The sequence below is a fragment of the Pseudophryne corroboree genome, chromosome 1 (genome assembly GCF_028390025.1).
Source record: "Pseudophryne corroboree isolate aPseCor3 chromosome 1, aPseCor3.hap2, whole genome shotgun sequence".
In the NCBI taxonomy this organism is placed as follows: domain Eukaryota; kingdom Metazoa; phylum Chordata; class Amphibia; order Anura; family Myobatrachidae; genus Pseudophryne; species Pseudophryne corroboree.
In genome coordinates this window covers 820,152,168-820,172,576 of record NC_086444.1, presented here as the reverse complement: position 1 = coordinate 820,172,576, position 20,409 = coordinate 820,152,168, and the positions used below count along the sequence as shown (strand labels likewise).

Genomic DNA, 20,409 nt, shown 5'->3' with positions numbered 1-20,409 from the left:
CATTGCAGAGAGGCGATAGACACAGAAGTTTATTACAACTGGAAGCCCATTGGATTTTCCATCTAGATACACTGGCCCTGAGGGGTCTGAATGAGACCATGGGCCTCAAATGCTTCCTGTGATAATGTTGGATTGTTTCTCAACAGTGAGGCTTTTTTGATGTGTCAAGCATCCGTAGGATCGAGCATTGGACTGGTTGATATGTTTCAACTCCACTGACTATGTATATGGTGGTTTATCTATCTATAATGGTTAAGCTTAATGATAATTTATATTCTATATCCAGTTATTCCACATTTATTTAGTCCATATGCTGTGTGTTCTTTTTGGTGTAAATGACAGACGTTATAAGCCTTATAAGAATACGTTATGGTATGATTATTCTACTTTGTTGTGTTTTTTTAGGCTTAATTTTGCCATTTATTGCTTATGTTGTTCTCTTATGATATTTGCTATATGTATTGCTCTCTCAATTAGGCTTGCACATTGTACTCTAACAATGTTGTATATGCTTCTACAGTAGCAATGAATTGTAATGTTTATAGTTCACATTTTGTATTTATTGGTGTATTTTGTTTATGTGGAGGCCTGGCACCGCCCGCAGTTAGGATGCTGCTGACGTGACTAAGTATCTTTATGTGATTTGATAAAGCTGCCAAGTGACAGTGAAACGCGTTAGAGGGGCCACACCTCTGACCAGGGCATTTCTGAGGATTCCTGCAGGCGATACACAGGACTTTGTTTTCCACCAGGAGATTCCAGTCCCTTCGGTGTGGACATTAATAAAGGGAGAACCATCATCTTCATTGCGTGGGATAGAGAGATTGCTCCAGAACCCCGCTAGGTGGGATACCCGGCTGAATCACCACCAGGGACTTGGTACATATTCTCCATCACCTGGACGCCTTTTATTTACATCAACGCATGCGTTGCAGGACTTTTGCCATCCTCCAACAATCAGTTGTACATACCGGCTATTTTGCACAAAGACTGCCCCAAGTGAATAATCACTGTCAGAGAGTGGCTTACTAAGGCTCAGTTTTAATATTATTTTTTGTCATTATCAGTGTCATATTATATTATTCTAGTTTGTTTATGTGTATGTGTATTTGTGATATTGATTTTAATTAATATAAAAATTCAATTTATATGTTAGCGCAGTTGGTATTTCTTGTTTTGTTCATCTTTATGTGATTTACCTGTATGGTTCTTTTTAAACTATCACCTCTGTCACGGGTTTCCGTGGCAACGCCGGCGGCATCTCTGAACGCGTGTGGTGCCGCGTTTCCACAGCAACTTTCCCGGTGGCCAGCGCGGTGTGCCGCGTCACTTCCGCTTCCGGCAACAGCCGCGAGTGGAGGGGGGAGTGGCGACGGATCCCCGGGACGCTGGCGGGAATGCTGCAATGGTTTCATTGGTGGGGGTAATGTATAAAGTTTGTATCTTGATCACTTGTTGTTATCCTGATGAAGGGGTAAAACCCCGAAACGTTGATGTGATGATATATTAAAGCTTTGTTGCTTTATTTTGCACGATATACTACGTCTCTGAGTGCCGCTTCTTGTTATTTGTTGCATGTACAGGGGCGCTGACCCCTCAAAGAAGGCACCAGAGCAACTACGATCATTTATATACATATATATTATGATGGAAACCTTTACTTCACTTTTGCTCAAACTCATTTTGGTCAGTTAAAGATCAAATAATGTAAACTGTACTGTAAATTATAAAAAAAAAAAGACAAAATGGAAAACTTACCGATCAGAGGTACAGAATCTGATGTTGCAGGCATAATTTCTGCCACGAGTAGCATGAAGACTGTCAATGACAAGAGGACGGTAATGCCTAGAAATTCAGAAGCAGAAGATAAACACTTGGTACATTTTGGAAATCATATATTTCATATATTTGCAGGTTTCTTGTGTTCTAATTAAACCCTCTTCTTATTGCCATCACAGATCTGTATCAAAAATCCATCAGGTATTGTATGTAAGCAATTAAAACCAAATTTAAGTACTGTAGTAAAATGAGATCTCATACACATAATGCCCTTATAACAATGCATTTCCATAATAATCAGAATTATGCTATTGTTAAGTATTTTTTCAATGTTTCTGTAACCTTTCTTGTGAAACTCTCCATAGACACCTGACATGCTCTGCAATAATCCTAATAGGACAGGGTGAGATTCCGCACAGATCACAAAATAACTTAACACGAACTAATTTCTCAGACCAACATAGAAAGCAGTGTCTACTGCACATGCGCAGACTCCAGAAACATGGTGCCCACCATGTTCCGGAGTCTAAAGCTCTACTGCGTATACGTGGTGGCCATTATGAGGGTGATTTTTGCACCATGGCTGCAGCTCCGACGCGGGACTTCAGAAAGGTAAGTAATAAAAACATGGGTGCAATGTGTGTGGTATGGACCCATCCTGGACTCACGGGCCTGTGTGCCCATTACAGAAACGCCAATGGTTGGTGTTGCTCCCAAGAGTCACACAATATTGCTAATATATGGAAAAAGAGAGAAGACTCTTTTTGCTGGTGCTCTCTTCTTAAATCATAATTTTTTAATCTTTTTATTTTTTACAAATAAAAGTTTTTATTGTATAGAGCACCACAAGTATCAACGATGCACAATTCAATATGCAAGAAAGATGTTACATATGTATGACAGTAGGCAAACATCCAAACAGCTTAGTGTATCATAACAGGGGAAGAGTGACCACACATGAGAGAAGATGATCAGTGATGTCACTCCACCTAAAGTCAAAGCAGACATTTTCCAAATCACCTTAAATAAGGAATTAATACAATAAATGGTTATAATAAGAGGAGCGTAGTGACTAAATAGGAACGGAGAGGGCTAAACATCTGAGGCTGGGAATGGCATTGTGGGTATCAGGTGATAGGATTATCCAATGGGGATACAGGGATAGAAGGGGTAGTTTCATTCATTAGGACTAGCTGGAGGAGGAGTTTACAGTTGTTTAAATAAATCAGCTAACATTTCTCTGCCAAATCTAAGGGGTACATTTACTAAGCAGTGATAAGAGCGGAGAAGTGAGCCAGTGGAGAAGTTGCCCATGGCAACCAATTAGCACTGAAGTAACATCTATAATTTGCATACTATAAAATGATACAGAGCTGCTGATTGGTTGATGGGGAAATTTCTCCACTGGCTCACTTCTCCGCTCTTATCACTGCTTAGTAAATGTTCCCCTATGTCTCCGTGTCATTATTTTATGTAAGATAATGTGTGGGTTATGATTCATGCACAAGGGCATTCATCAGCTGTTAGGATGTTTAAGACATTTGTTATAACAGTAACAGTATTAAAAATCTTATAGTTTTATAGGTATGCATTAAAAACTATAATTTTCCTTGCTTACTGAAAAGCAACACTACTACTCAGTCGTAGAGTATCAAAAAAATACACACGTAGTGAAAGAAACAAACAATGAAATGCAAAGTACAATGTAAAATACAAAATACTGTACAAAGTATGTGTCAGCCAGCAGTGCCAGATTAAGGGTCACATGGGCCTGGAGCTGACATTTATCAAGGGCCTATTGTGTGCCAACTCGGAGTGCGAGTAGCACCTCAGAGAAGTTCTCCTGGGCTGGCATGGAGATGTACTAGACCTTGGAGAGTTATAGAGTGGAGAAAGATAAACTACCAATTAATCAGCTCCTTAGTGACATGTTAGAGAATGGATTTGAAAAATGCCAGTAAGGAGCTGGTTGGTTGGTTGGTTGGTAGTTAAGCTCTCTCCATTGTATCATTCTCCAAGACTTAGTACATGTGCCCCTATATCATTACTCTTCCTCCCTACACTACATCACTGCACTATGGGTAAGTAGTGCTGGTTAAGCAGAAATCCATTATGTGAATGCAAAAAAAATAGTTTTACATACAGTATGGCTGGGTCAAGGAGGTAGTACAGAGAAGTAGCGGAGGGCATGGAAGATACAGGGGGGTAGTGCAGAGTGGTAGTGATGGGTCGGGGGGTAGTGCAGAAAAGCAGTGGTAAACAAAAAGGGGTCAGGGGGTAGTGCAGAGTGGTAGTGGTGGGCATGAAGGAGACGGGTAGTGCAGGATGATAGTGATGGGCATGGATGGGATGGGGGGCAGTGCAGAGTGGTAGTGATGGATCGGGTAGTGCAGAGAGGTAATGGTGGGCATGGAGGGGTTGGGGATAGTGCAGAGTGGTAGTGATGGATCAAGGGTAGTGCAGAGAGGTAGTGGTGGGCATGGATGGGTTAAGGGTAGTGCAGAGAGGTGGTGGGCATGGAGGGGTAGATGTAGTCCGGGGATGTAGTGGTGGGTTAGAGGGTAGTGCAGAGAGGTAGTGGTGGGCATAGAGACAGGGAACTAGTGCAGAGTGGTAGTGGTTGGAATGAAGGGTCCAGGGGGTAGTGCAGAGAGGTAGTTGTGGGCATGGAGGGGACAAGGGGTAGTGTAGAGAGGTGGTGGACATGGAAAGGACAGAGGGGTAGTCCATAGAGGTAGGGGTCACCATGAAGGGGCCAGGGGGTAGCGCTCAGTGGTAGCGATGGGCATGGAGGGGGCAGGTGGGTAGTGTCAAGTTGTAGTGATAGGTCAGGAGTGATAATGCAGAGAAGCAGTGCTGAGTATTGAGTGATAAGGGGTTAGTGCAGAGAGGTAGTGGTGGTCATTGAAGTAGGTCAGCATGGTAGTAGTGAGCATTAAGGTAGTGGTGAGCATAGATGAGTAAGGAAGGTGGTGCAGAAAAGTATTGGTGGGTATGGGGGAGCTCTGCACACAGTGACATGTCTGTACCTTTAGCTGCATCATCATGCAAGGAACATATATCGGAGGTGATGAGTACAGTGGTCAGTAGCTGTCTGAATGTACAGCTTCCTCTCCCCCAGTGATGTCATGCAGCTGGTCAGGGAGGGGCTAGGGAGAGTGAGAAACTGCATGTCTGCATCAGGGACACTTTGAACTGTATCCAATTGACTGGGACTGAAAATGCAGGGAGAAGGCTTCAGGAACCTAATTCTGTTTTGCAGGTGGTGACTGCATACCTTCTGCCTCTGGTGACATGTGAGTAGGGGCTATTCCTGCTAGTGACAGTGCTTGCCTTGTCCTTTCCCCCATGTGCGCTGGAAACAGCTACTATAACAATGAAATTGTTACAACAAACAGCTCCTTATTTTACTTACATAACGGCTCAGTGCTTCCAGAGGCAGAGTAGTAATCTAGTCACTCCGTCCCAGGTAGTAACAGAAGGAGGAGCTCTACAGATGACATCCCAGTGTGCACCCTGCATCATCTGTCTCACGTCTCTTCATGCACCTGGACCTGGATGGTGGAGCTGAGAATCTCCATTTCTCAGTCTCCACTGTCCTGTGCAGCAGCAGCAGATTAGCCCTGCATCGCCAGCCCTGGCTGCTGTACATACGTGCTAGCACCATCAAGACAGTGCTAGCCGCTCACTCTGTATCTTCAGGCTCCGCCCACCCTGTGCCTTCTGCCTGTCCGCTCTCATGGATGGCCGGAGGGAAAGCATGTCCACATCGGCGCAAGAACAGTGACAACACCCGCATAGTAGGCAGCACAGCTCTGAAAGATTTTACTCCGTTCTCTGCTGAGCCAGTCTTACCGTTGATGGTCCTGCTGTGGGCCTATTTTAAGTGGAGGGCCTGGAGCTGCAGCTCCACCCGCCCCATTGTTAATCCGGCTCTGTCAGCCAGTACTGTAGCTGTTTTGCAGTAATGGATAGGGAATCACAGTTTATCATAGCTGCATTACTGATACACAATTACAAATATACTGTTATAAGAAGTAAGGCATTACTAGTGCCTAGAAGCAGGCCCGCCACCAAGGGGGGACGGTGGGTACTCTGGGCCCGGACTGAGATGGGGCCCGGGTTCTTGTAGTCAGGTTCAGGGACGCAGGTTAGCTGCCTGCCCCCTGATCCTGACTACAACCATCCGGGCCTACTCAAAAGGTAACGTTTAGGGAATGCAGGGAAGGGGGGGCAGTGCGGACAGTGTGTGTGGTGTGGTGGAGGTCCCTGCCTTGTGAGGACCAGCCCCGGGCCCCATCATTTCTGATGGCAGCCCTACCTAGCACATGAATAGGTCTACGGATACTAAATATTCAAAGTGTTCCAATATAATATACAAAAATTGCTTGTCTACTATCCAAATAACGCACTCTGAAAAGTACTATTGGATTTGTATGCAGGGTTGGACTGGCCCACAGGGGTAGAGGGGAACCCCCCGGTGGGCCCCACCTCCCCCTCTAGGGATCACATTCCAGACTGTGCACTTGAATTATACATTATACATATGTTACCTTATACTGCACAGGACTATGGTGTATTTTTTACAGGGCATTACTGTTATTAATCTGGTACTTTATCATGCATGGACTAGCAGTATTTGCTATATGTATTTATCAAGGGGGCGATACCATGCACTCTCTAATGGTTAGCCAAACCTCTGTGGTGGCTGGCCATACTGCTTCTGGAGACTGCCATACCCCTAAACATGGGCTCCTACCACTGCATTACCCCAGTGGGCTCTTCATGCCCCAGTCCAACACTGTGTGTGTATGTCCACTCTGTGGGTGTCGTGGACATCCACGAGTGTGAATAGTCTCTGCTAGTCGGCATGCTGACTATCAGGATTTCGAGCGGGCAGGTTGCAGGGGTTGGTATTGTGACTGGCGGTCTCCTGACTGCCGGTCACATAACTACATCCCAGAGGGATATCTATATTTACATCAGGGGCTAAGATCCTCGATAAGTCAAGGGGAAGAACTCTATATGTATCAAGAAAATAAATATTATTTCTCTAACGTCCTAAGTGGATGCTGGGGACTCCGTAAGGACCATGGGGAATAGCGGCTCCGCAGGAGACTGGGCACATCTAAAGAAAGCTTTAGGACTAACTGGTGTGCACTGGCTCCTCCCCCTATGACCCTCCTCCAAGCCTCAGTTAGATTTCTGTGCCCGACGAGAAGGGTGCACACTAGGGGCTCTCCTGAGCTCTTTGTGAAAGTTTTAGTTTAGGTTTATTATTTTCAGTGAGACCTGCTGGCAACAGGCTCACTGCATCGAGGGACTAAGGGGAGAAGAAACGAACTCACCTGCGTGCAGAGTGGATTGGGTTTCTTAGGCTACTGGACATTAGCTCCAGAGGGACGATCACAGGTTCAGCCTGGATGGGTCCCGGAGCCGCGCCGCCGGCCCCCTTACAGAGCCAGAAGAGCGAAGAGGTCCGGAAAATCGGCGGCAGAAGACGATCCTGTCTTCAGATAAGGTAGCGCACAGCACCGCAGCTGTGCGCCATTGCTCTCAGCACACTTCACACTCCGGTCACTGAGGGTGCAGGGCGCTGGGGGGGGCAGCGCCCTGAGACGCAATAAATCGATAAAAACCTTATATGGCTAAAATAAATGCATCACATATAACTCCTGGGCTATATGGATGCATTTAACCCCTGCCAAAACATACAGAAAAACGGATGATAAGGACGCCGAGAAAGGGGCGGAGCCTATCTCCTCAGCACACTGGCGCCATTTTCCCTCACAGCTCAGTTGGAGGGAAGCTCCCTGGCTCTCCCCTGCAGTCACTACACTACAGAAAGGGGTTAAAAAAGAGAGGGGGGCACAAATTAGGCGCAGTATAAACAATACAGCAGCTATAAAGGGAAAAACACTTATATAAGGTTATCCCTGTATATATATAGCGCTCTGGTGTGTGCTGGCAAACTCTCCCTCTGTCTCCCCAAAGGGCTAGTGGGGTCCTGTCCTCTATCAGAGCATTCCCTGTGTGTGTGCTGTGTGTCGGTACGTTTGTGTCGACATGTATGAGGAGAAAAATGATGTGGAGACGGAGTAGAGTGTCTGTAATAGTGTTGTCACCCCCTAGGGGGTCGACACCTGAGTGGATGTACTGTTGAAATTGCGTGACAGTGTCAACTTTGTAATAAAGACAGTGGTTGACATGAGACAGCCGGCTACTCAGCTTGTGCATGTCCAGACGTCTCATACAGGGGCTCTAAAGCGCCCGTTACCTCAGATACAGACGCCGACACGGATACTGACTCCTGTGTCGACGGTGAAGAGACAACCGTGATTTCCAATAGGGCCACACATTGCATGATTGAGGCAATGGAAAATGTTTACACTTTTCTGATAATATGAATACCACCAAAAAAAAAAAAAATATTATGTTTGGTGAGGAAAAACTTCCTGTAGTTTTCCTGAATCTGAGAAATAAAATGAGGTGTGTGATGATGCGTGGGTTTCCCCCCGATAACAATTGATAATTTCTAAAAAGTTATTGGCAGTATTCCTTTTCCCGCCAGAGGTTAGGGTGCGTTGGGAAACACCCCCTAGGGGGGATAAGGCGCTCACACGCTTGTAAGAACAAGGGCTCTATCCTCTCCTGAGATGGCCGCCCTTAAGGATCCTGCTGATAAAAAGCAGGAGGGTATCCTAAAATGTATTTACACACTGCGACCAGCAATCGCCTCAGCCTGGATGTGCAGTGCTGGGTTGGCGTGGTCGGATTCCCTGACTGGAAATATTGATATCCTAGATAAGGACAGTATATTATTGCCTATAGAGCAATTAAAAGATGCATTTCTATATATGCATGATGCACAGCGGAATGTTTGCCGACTGGCATCAAGTATAAGTGCGTTGTCCAATTCTACCAGTAAAATGGTCAGGTGATGCGGATTCCAAACGGCATTTGGAAGTATTGCCTTACAAAAAAAAGGGGATGTACCCCTGGTCGCCTCTCAAAATAAGACGCCGTATTATCAGGCGCAGTCCTGGTTGGCAAGCGGACAAAAGGGTTCCTCTTTTCTGCACGAGACAGAGGGAGAGGAAAATGGCTGCAGAGATTAGCCAGTTCCCAGGAACAGAAACCCTTTTCTGCCTCTGCAAAGCCCTCAGTATGACGCTAGGGCTTTACAAGTTCAGGCACGGTGGGGGCCCGTTCTCAATGAATTTCAGTGCGCAGTGGGCTCACTCGCAAGTAGACCCCTGGATCCTTCAGGTAATATTTTCAGGGGTACAAATTGGAATTCGAGACATATTCCCCTCGCCGTTTCCAAAAGTCTGTTTTACCGACGTCTCCCGCTGACAGGGAGGCAGTTTTGGAAGCCATTCACAAGCTGTATTCCCAGCAGGTGATCATTAAGGTACCCCTCCTGCAACAGGGAACGGGGTATTATTCCACACTATTGTGGTACCGAAGCCAGACGGCTCGGTGAGACCGATTTTAAAATCTAAAATCTAAAATCTTTGAACACTTACATTAGAGATGAGCGGGTTCGGTTTCTTTGAATCCGAACCCGCACGAACTTCACTTTTTTTTCCACGGGTCCGAGCGACTCGGATCTTCCCGCCTTGCTCGGTTAACCCGAGCGCGCCCGAACGTCATCATGACGCTGTCGGATTCTCGCGAGACTCGGATTCTATATAAGGAGCCGCGCGTCGCCGCCATTTTCACTCGTGCATTGAGATTGATAGGGAGAGGACGTGTCTGGCGTCCTCTCCATTAGAATAGAGATAGATAGATTAGATAGAGAGAGATTGTGCAGAGTCGCAGACAGAGTTAGTTTACCACAGTCAGTGACCAGTGCAGTTGCTAGTTAACTTTTATTTAATATAATATATCCGTTCACTTCTCTCTGCTATATCCGTTCTCTGCCTGAAAAAAAAAACGATACACAGCACAGTCAGTCACACAGTGTGACTCAGTCTGTGTGCACTCAGCTCAGCCCAGTGTGCTGCACAGTCATCAATGTATAAATTAAAAGCTTATAATTAATTGTGGGGGAGACTGGGGAGCACTGCAGGTTGTTAGCAGGAGCCAGGAGTACAATTATATTAATTAACAGTGCACACTTTTGCTGCAGGAGTGGTGACCAGTGCCTGACCACCAGTATAGTATTGTTGTATACTACTAATATCTCTTTAAATATCAACCAGTCTATATTAGCAGCAGACACAGTACAGTGCGGTAGTTCACGGCTGTGGCTACCTCTGTGTCGGCACACGGCAGGCAGTCCGTCCGACCAGAATTGTATTATTTATTATTATATACCTACCACCTAACCGTGGTTTTTTTTTCATTCTTTATACCGTCATAGTGTCATCCTAATTGTTACGAGTATACTACTATCTCTTTATCAACCAGTGTACAGTGCGGTAGTTCACGGCTGTGGCTACCTCTGTGTCGGCACACGGCAGGCAGTCCGTCCGACCAGAATTGTATTATTTATTATTATATACCTACCACCTAACCGTGGTTTTTTTTTCATTCTTTATACCGTCATAGTGTCATCCTAATTGTTACGAGTATACTACTATCTCTTTATCAACCAGTGTACAGTGCGGTAGTTCACGGCTGTGGCTACCTCTGTGTCGGCACACGGCAGGCAGTCCGTCCGACCAGAATTGTATTATTTATTATTATATACCTACCACCTAACCGTGGTTTTTTTTTCATTCTTTATACCGTCATAGTGTCATCCTAATTGTTACGAGTATACTACTATCTCTTTATCAACCAGTGTACAGTGCGGTAGTTCACGGCTGTGGCTACCTCTGTGTCGGCACACGGCAGGCAGTCCGTCCGACCAGAATTGTATTATTTATTATTATATACCTACCACCTAACCGTGGTTTTTTTTTCATTCTTTATACCGTCATAGTGTCATCCTAATTGTTACGAGTATACTACTATCTCTTTATCAACCAGTGTACAGTGCGGTAGTTCACGGCTGTGGCTACCTCTGTGTCGGCACACGGCAGGCAGTCCGTCCGACCAGAATTGTATTATTTATTATTATATACCTACCACCTAACCGTGGTTTTTTTTTCATTCTTTATACCGTCATAGTGTCATCCTAATTGTTACGAGTATACTACTATCTCTTTATCAACCAGTGTACAGTGCGGTTTTTTTATACCGTGGTTTTTTTATACCGTGGTTTTTTTATACCGTGGTTTTTTTATACCGTGGTTTTTTTATACCGTGGTTTTTTTATACCGTGGTTTTTATACCGTGGTTTTTTTATACCGTGGTTTTTTTATGCCGTGGTTTTTTTATACCGTGGTTTTTTTATACCACCTAACCGTGGCAGTCCGTCCATAATTGTATATATAGTATACTAGTATCCAATCCATCCATCTCCATTGTTTACCTGAGGTGCCTTTTAGTTCTGCCTATAAAATATGGAGAACAAAAAAGTTGAGGTTCCAAAATTAGGGAAAGATCAAGATCCACTTCCACCTCGTGCTGAAGCTGCTGCCACTAGTCATGGCCGAGACGATGAAATGCCAGCAACGTCGTCTGCCAAGGCCGATGCCCAATGTCATAGTACAGAGCATGTCAAATCCAAAACACCAAATATCAGAAAAAAAAAGACTCCAAAACCTAAAATAAAATTGTCGGAGGAGAAGCGTAAACTTGCCAATATGCCATTTACCACACGGAGTGGCAAGGAACGGCTGAGGCCCTGGCCTATGTTCATGGCTAGTGGTTCAGCTTCACATGAGGATGGAAGCACTCAGCCTCTCGCTAGAAAAATGAAACGACTCAAGCTGGCAAAAGCACAGCAAAGAACTGTGCGTTCTTCGAAATCCCAAATCCACAAGGAGAGTCCAATTGTGTCGGTTGCGATGCCTGACCTTCCCAACACTGGATGTGAAGAGCATGCGCCTTCCACCATTTGCACGCCCCCTGCAAGTGCTGGAAGGAGCACCCGCAGTCCAGTTCCTGATAGTGAGATTGAAGATGTCAGTGTTGAAGTCCACCAGGATGCGGAGGATATGGGTGTTGCTGGCGCTGGGGAGGAAATTGACCAGGAGGATTCTGATGGTGAGGTGGTTTGTTTAAGTCAGGCACCCGGGGAGACACCTGTTGTCCGTGGGAGGAATATGGCCGTTGACATGCCAGGAGAAAATACCAAAAAAATCAGCTCTTCGGTGTGGAGGTATTTCACCAGAAATGCGGACAACAGGTGTCAAGCCGTGTGCTCCCTTTGTCAAGCTGTAATAAGTAGGGGTAAGGACGTTAACCACCTCGGAACATCCTCCCTTATACGTCACCTGCAGCGCATTCATAATAAGTCAGTGACAAGTTCAAAAACTTTGGGTGACAGCGGAAGCACTCCACTGACCAGTAAATCCCTTCCCCTTGTAACCAAGCTCACGCAAACCACCCCACCAACTCCCTCAGTGTCAATTTCCTCCTTCCCCAGGAATGCCAATAGTCCTGCAGGCCATGTCACTGGCAATTCTGACGAGTCCTCTCCTGCCTGGGATTCCTCCGATGCATCCTTGCGTGTAACGCCTACTGCTGCTGGCGCTGCTGTTGTTGCTGCTGGGAGTCGATGGTCATCCCAGAGGGGAAGTCGTAAGACCACTTTTACTACTTCCACCAAGCAATTGACTGTCCAACAGTCATTTGCGAGGAAGATTAAATATCACAGCAGTCATCCTACTGCAAAGCGGATAACTGAGGCCTTGACATCCTGGGTGGTGAGAAACGTGGTTCCGGTATCCATCATTACTGCAGAGCCAACTAGAGACTTGTTGGAGGTACTGTGTCCCCGGTACCAAATACCATCTAGGTTCCATTTCTCTAGGGTTGCGATACCGAAAATGTACACAGACCTCAGAAAAAGAGTCACCAGTGTCCTAAAAAATGCAGCTGTACCCAATGTCCACTTAACCACGGACATGTGGACAAGTGGAGCAGGGCAGGGTCAGGACTATATGACTGTGACAGCCCACTGGGTAGATGTATGGACTCCCGCCGCAAGAACAGCAGCGGCGGCACCAGTAGCAGCATCTCGCAAACGCCAACTCGTTCCTAGGCAGGCTACGCTTTGTATCACCGCTTTCCAGAATACGCACACAGCTGAAAACCTCTTACGGCAACTGAGGAAGATCATCGCGGAATGGCTTACCCCAATTGGACTCTCCTGTGGATTTGTGGCATCGGACAACGCCAGCAATATTGTGCGTGCATTACATCTGGGCAAATTCCAGCACGTCCCATGTTTTGCACATACCTTGAATTTGGTGGTGCAGAATTTTTTAAAAAACGACAGGGGCGTGCAAGAGATGCTGGCGGTGGCCAGAAAAATTGCGGGACACTTTCGGCGTACAGGCAGCACGTACAGAAGACTGGAGCACCACCAAAAACGCCTGAACCTGCCCTGCCATCATCTGAAGCAGGAGGTGGTAACGAGGTGGAATTCAACCCTCTATATGCTTCAGAGGTTGGAGGAGCAGCAAAAGGCCATTCAAGCCTATACAACTGACCACGATATAGGAGGTGGAATGCACCTGTCTCAAGCGCAGTGGAGAATGATTTCAACGTTGTGCAAAGTTCTGATGCCCTTTGAACTTGCCACACGTGAAGTCAGTTCAGACACTGCCAGCCTGAGTCAGGTCATTCCCCTCATCAGGCTTTTGCAGAAGAAGCTGGAGACATTGAAGGAGGAGCTAAGACAGAGCGATTCCGCTAGGCATGTGGGACTTGTGGATGGAGCCCTTAATTCGCTTAACAAGGATTCACGGGTGGTCAATCTGTTGAAATCAGAGCACTACATTTTGGCCACCGTGCTCGATCCTAGATTTAAAACCTACCTTGGATCTCTCTTTCCGGCGCACACAAGTCTGCTGGGTTTCAAAGACCTGCTGGTGAGAAAATTGTCAAGTCAAGCGGAACGCGACCTGTCAACATCTCCTCCTTCACATTCTCCCGCAACTGGGGGTGCGAGGAAAAGGCTCAGAATTCCGAGCCCACCCGCTGGCGGTGATGCAGGGCAGTCTGGAGCGACTGCTGATGCTGACATCTGGTCCGGACTGAAGGACCTGACAACCATTACGGACATGTCGTCTACTGTCACTGCATATGATTCTCTCAACATTGATAGAATGGTGGAGGATTATATGAGTGACCGCATCCAAGTAGGCACGTCACACAGTCCGTACTTATACTGGCAGGAAAAAGAGGCAATTTGGAGGCCCTTGCACAAACTGGCTTTATTCTACCTAAGTTGCCCTCCCACAAGTGTGTACTCCGAAAGAGTGTTTAGTGCCGCCGCTCACCTTGTCAGCAATCGGCGTACGAGGTTACATCCAGAAAATGTGGAGAAGATGATGTTCATTAAAATGAATTATAATCAATTCCTCCGCGGAGACATTGACCAGCAGCAATTGCCTCCACAAAGTACACAGGGAGCTGACATGGTGGATTCCAGTGGGGACGAATTGATAATCTGTGAGGAGGGGGATGTACACGGTGATATATCGGAGGATGATGATGAGGTGGACATCTTGCCTCTGTAGAGCCAGTTTGTGCAAGGAGAGATTAATTGCTTCTTTTTGGGTGGGGGTCCAAACCAACCCGTCATTTCAGTCACAGTCGTGTGGCAGACCCTGTCACTGAAATGATGGGTTGGTTAAAGTGTGCATGTCCTGTTTTGTTTATAGTTACAACATAAGGGTGGGTGGGAAGGGCCCAAGGACAATTCCATCTTGCACCTCTTTTTTCTTTTATTTTTCTTTGCGTCATGTGCTGTTTGGGGAGGGTTTTTTGGAAGGGACATCCTGCGTGACACTGCAGTGCCACTCCTAGATGGGCCCGGTGTTTGTGTCGGCCACTAGGGTCGCTTATCTTTCTCACACAGTCAGCTACCTCATTGCGCCTCTTTTTTTCTTTGCGTCATGTGCTGTTTGGGGAGGGTTTTTTGGAAGGGACATCCTGCGTGACACTGCAGTGCCACTCCTAGATGGGCCCGGTGTTTGTGTCGGCCACTAGGGTCGCTTATCTTTCTCACACAGTCAGCTACCTCATTGCGCCTCTTTTTTTCTTTGCGTCATGTGCTGTTTGGGGAGGGTTTTTTGGAAGGGACATCCTGCGTGACACTGCAGTGCCACTCCTAGATGGGCCCGGTGTTTGTGTCGGCCACTAGGGTCGCTTATCTTTCTCACACACACAGTCAGCTACCTCATTGTGCCTCTTTTTTTCTTTGCGTCATGTGCTGTTTGGGGAGGGTTTTTTGGAAGGGACATCCTGCGTGACACTGCAGTGCCACTCCTAGATGGGCACGGTGTTTGTGTCGGCCACTAGGGTCGCTTATCTTTCTCACACACACAGTCAGCTACCTCATTGTGCCTCTTTTTTTCTTTGCGTCATGTGCTGTTTGGGGAGGGTTTTTTGGAAGGGACATCCTGCGTGACACTGCAGTGCCACTCCTAGATGGGCCCGGTGTTTGTGTCGGCCACTAGGGTCGCTTATCTTTCTCACACAGTCAGCTACCTCATTGCGCCTCTTTTTTTCTTTGCGTCATGTGCTGTTTGGGGAGGGTTTTTTGGAAGGGACATCCTGCGTGACACTGCAGTGCCACTCCTAGATGGGCCCGGTGTTTGTGTCGGCCACTAGGGTCGCTTATCTTTCTCACACACACAGTCAGCTACCTCATTGTGCCTCTTTTTTTCTTTGCGTCATGTGCTGTTTGGGGAGGGTTTTTTGGAAGGGACATCCTGCGTGACACTGCAGTGCCACTCCTAGATGGGCCCGGTGTTTGTGTCGGCCACTAGGGTCGCTTATCTTTCTCACACAGTCAGCTACCTCATTGCGCCTCTTTTTTTCTTTGCGTCATGTGCTGTTTGGGGAGGGTTTTTTGGAAGGGACATCCTGCGTGACACTGCAGTGCCACTCCTAGATGGGCCCGGTGTTTGTGTCGGCCACTAGGGTCGCTTATCTTTCTCACACACACAGTCAGCTACCTCATTGTGCCTCTTTTTTTCTTTGCGTCATGTGCTGTTTGGGGAGGGTTTTTTGGAAGGGACATCCTGCGTGACACTGCAGTGCCACTCCTAGATGGGCACGGTGTTTGTGTCGGCCACTAGGGTCGCTTATCTTTCTCACACACACAGTCAGCTACCTCATTGTGCCTCTTTTTTTCTTTGCGTCATGTGCTGTTTGGGGAGGGTTTTTTGGAAGGGACATCCTGCGTGACACTGCAGTGCCACTCCTAGATGGGCCCGGTGTTTGTGTCGGCCACTAGGGTCGCTTATCTTTCTCACACAGTCAGCTACCTCATTGCGCCTCTTTTTTTCTTTGCGTCATGTGCTGTTTGGGGAGGGTTTTTTGGAAGGGACATCCTGCGTGACACTGCAGTGCCACTCCTAGATGGGCACGGTGTTTGTGTCGGCCACTAGGGTCGCTTATCTTTCTCAAACAGCGACCTCGGTGCAAATTTTAGGACTAAAAATAATATTGTGAGGTGTGAGGTGTTCAGAATAGGCTGAAAATGAGTGGAAATTATGTTTTTTGAGGTTAATAATACTTTGGGATTAAAATTACCCCCAAATTCTATGATTTAAGCTGTTTTTTAGTGTTTTTTGAAAAAAACACCCGAATCCAAAACACACCCGAATCCGACAAAAAAAACCCGGTGAGGTTTTGCCAAAACGCGGTCGAACCCAAAACACGGCCGCGGAACCGAACCCAAAACCAAAACACAAAACCCGAAAAATTTCCGGCGCTCATCACTAACTTACATACAGAGGTTCAAATTCAAAATTGAGTCACTCAGAGCAGTGATTGCAAACCTGGAAGAAGGGGACTACATGAGGTCTCGGGACATCAAGGATGCTTACCTTCATGTCAAAATTTACCCTTCTCACCAAGGGTATCTCAGGTTATGGTACAGAACTGTCACTATCAGTTCAGACGCTGCCGTAGGGATGGGCCACGGCACCCCGGGTCTTTACTGAAGTAATGACCGAAATGATGATATTCCTTCGAAGGAAGGGAATTTTAGTTATCCTTTACTTGGACGATTCCCTGATAAGGGTAAGATCCAGGGAACAGCTGGAGATCGGTGTAGCACTATCTCAGGTAGTGTTGCGGCAGCACGATTGGATTCTCAATATTCCAGAATCGCAGCTGGTTCCGACGACTTGTCTTCTGTTCCTAGGGATGATCCTGGACACAGTCCAGAAAGAAGGTGTTTCTCCCGGAGGAGAAAGCCAGGGAGTTATCCGAGCTAGTCAGGAACCTCCTAAAACCGAACCAAGAGTGCATCAATGCACAAGGGTTCTGGGTAAAAATGGTGGCTTCCTACGAAGCAATCCCATTCGGCAGATTCCACGCAAGACTTTCCAGTGGAACCTACTGGACAAATGGTCCGGGTCGCATCTTCAGATGCATCAGCGGATAACCCTGTCACCAGGGACAAGGGTATCCCTCCTGTGGTGGTTGCAGAGTGCTCATCTTCTAGAGGGCCGCAGATTCGGCATTCAGGACTGGGTCCTGGTGACCACGGATGCCAGCCTGCGAGGCTGGGGAGCAGTCACACAGGGAAGGAATATCCAGGGCTTATGGTCAAGCCTGGAGACATCACTTCACATAAATATCCTGAAGCTAAGGGCCATTTACAATGCTCTAAGCTTAACAAGACCTCTGCTTCAAGGTCAGCCGGTGTTGATCCAGTCGGACAACATTACGGCAGTCACCCACGTAAACAGGCAGGGTGCCACGGGAAGCAGGAGGGCAATGGCAGAAGCTGCAAGGATTCTCCGCTGGGCGGAAAATCATGTAATAGCACTGTCAACAGTATTCATTCCGGGAGTGGACAACTGGGAAGCAGACTTCCTCAGCACGGCCTCCACCCGGGAGAGTGGGGACTTCACCCAGAAGTCGTCCACATGATTAAAAAACTCGACAGGTATTGCGCCAGGTCAAGAGACTCTCAGGCAATAGTTGTAGACGCTCTGGTAACACCGTGGGTGTACCAGTCAGTATATGTGTTCCCTCATCTGCTTCTCATACCCAAGGTACTGAGATTGATAAGATGGAGAGGAGTAAGCACTATATTCGTGGCTCCGGATGGGCCAAAAAGGACTTGGTAACCGGAACTTCAAGAGAGGCTCACGGAGGATCCGTGGCCTCTACCTCTAAGAAGGGACCAGCTCCAGCAAGGACCCTGTCTGTTCCAAGACTTACCGCGGCTGCGTTTGACGGCATGGCGTTTGAACACCGGATCCTGAAGAAAAAAAAGGCATTCCGGATGAAGTCATCCCTATCCTGATCAAAAGCCAGGAAGGATGTAACCGCAAAAACATTATCGCCGCAATTGGCGAAAATATGTTGCGTAGTGCGAGGCCAGTAAGGCCCGACGGAGGAAATTCAACTGGGTCGATTCCTGCATTTCCTGCAGACAGGAGTGTCTATGGGCCTGAAATTGGGGTCCATTAAGGTTCAGATTTCGGCCCTGTCAATTTTCTTCCAAAAAAGAACTAGCTTCAGTCCCTGAAGTTTAGACGTTTGTAAAAGGGGTACTGCATATACAGCCTCCTTTTGTGCCTCCAGTGGAAATTTGGGATCTCAATGTAGTTTGGGTTCCAAAAGTCACATTGGTTTGAACCACTTAAATCTGTGGAGTTAAAATATCTCGCATGGAAAGTGGTCATGCTGTTGGCCCTGGCCTAGGCCAGGCGCGTGTCAGGATTGGCGGCTTTATCCTGTAAAAGCCCTTATCTGATTTTCCATTCGGACAGGGCGGAATTGAGGACTCGTCCTCAGTTTCTCCCTAAGGTGGTTCCAGCGTTTTCACCTGAACCAACCTATTGTGGTGCCTGCGGCTACTAGGGACTTGGAGGAATCCAAGTTGCTGGATGTTGTCAGGGCCCTGAAAATATGTTCCAGGACGGCTGGAGTCAGGAAATCTGACTCGCTGTTTATCCTGTATGCATCCAACATGCTGGGTGCTCCTGCTTCTAAGCAGACTATTGCTCGTTGGATTTGTAGTACAATTCAGCTTGCACATTCTGTGGCAGGCCTGCCACAGCTAAAATCTGTAAAAGCCCGTTCCACAAGGAAAGTGGGCTCATCTTGGGCGGCTGCCCGAGGGATCTCGGCTTTACAACTTTGCCGAGCAGCTACTTGGTCAGGGGCAAACACGTTTGCTAAATTCTACAAATTTGATACCCTGGCTGAGGAGGACCTGGAGTCCTCTCATTCGGTGCTGCAGAGTCATCCGCACTCTCCCGCCCGTTTGGGAGCTTTGGTATAATCCCCATGGTCCTTACGGAGTCCCCAGCATCCACTTAGGACGTTAGAGAAAATAAGAATTTACTTACCGATAATTCTATTTCTCGTAGTCCGTAGTGGATGCTGGGCGCCCATCCCAAGTGCGGATTGTCTGCAATACTTGTACATAGTTATTGTTACAAAAATCGGGTTATTATTGTTGGGAGCCATCTTTTCAGAGGCTCCTCTGTTGTCATACTGTTAACTGGGTTCAGATCACAAGTTATACGGTGTGATTGGTGTGGCTGGTATGAGTCTTACCCGGGATTCAAAATCCTTACTTATTGTGTACGCTCGTCCGGGCACAGTTTCCTAACTGAGGCTTGGAGGAGGGTCATAGGTGGAGGAGCCAGTGCACACCAGTTAGTCCTAAAGCTTTCTTTAGATGTGCCCAGTCTCCTGCGGAGCCGCTATTCCCCATGGTCCTTACGGAGTCTCCAGCATCCACTACGGACTACGAGAAATAGAATTATCGGTAAGTAAATTCTTATTATATATATTAGTGATGAGCGGGTTCGGTTTCTCGGAATCCGAACCCCCCCAAACTTCACCCATTTTACACATTTCCGAGGCAGACTCGGATCCTCCCGCCTTGCTCGGTTAACCCGAGCGTGCCCGAACGTCATCATCCCGCTGTCCGATTCTCGCGAGATTCGTATTCTATATAAGGAGCCACGCGTCGCCGCCATTTTCACTCGTGCATTGGAGATGATAGGGAGAGGACGTGCAGTGTTCTCTCAGTTTCTGTGTTCAGTGTGCTGCAAATATCTGTGCTCAGTGTGCTGCAAATAACTGTGCTCAGTGTGCTTGCAAATATGTGTGCTCAGTGTGCTGCAAAGATCTGTGCTTAGTGTGTTTGCAAATATCTGTGCTCAGTGTGCTGAAAATATCTACGTTCTCTGCCTGAAAAACGCTCCATATCTGTGCTGCATTGTAGTATAGGAGGACAGTGCAGAATTTTGCTGACCAATGACCACCAGTATTATATAGCAGTACGGTACAGTAGTCCACTGCTCTACCTACCTCTGTGTTGTCAAGTATACTATCCATCCATACCTGTGGTGCATTTTAGTTGTGCGCAGTATATATAGTAGGAGGACAGTGCAGAATTTTGCTGACCACCAGTATATAATATATAGCAGTACGGTACAGTAGGCCACTGCTCTACCTACCTCTGTGTCGTCAAGTATACTATCCATCCATACCTGTGGTGCATTTTAGTTGTGCGCAGTATTATATAGTAGGACAGTGCAGAATTTTGCTGACCACCAGTATATAATATATAGCAGTACG

The 20,409-nt window shown here is 47.0% G+C and overlaps 1 protein-coding gene and 1 long non-coding RNA gene across 3 annotated transcripts in view; one reads left to right on the top strand and one right to left on the bottom strand.

Annotated features, from left to right (window-relative positions):
• The window catches only part of LOC134911241 (neuronal acetylcholine receptor subunit alpha-7-like), a 416,671-nt gene that overhangs the window by 144,598 nt on the left and 251,664 nt on the right, over positions 1 to 20,409 (bottom strand). For both annotated transcript variants that reach the window (XM_063919545.1, XM_063919550.1), the window contains exon 8: positions 1,759 to 1,845. In XM_063919545.1, the coding sequence (XP_063775615.1) occupies positions 1,759 to 1,845 (87 nt within the window). The remainder of the gene's footprint in view (positions 1 to 1,758; positions 1,846 to 20,409) is intronic.
• Positions 1 to 20,409, top strand: part of LOC134911257 (uncharacterized) — a 94,773-nt gene that overhangs the window by 21,932 nt on the left and 52,432 nt on the right. The window lies entirely within an intron of this gene.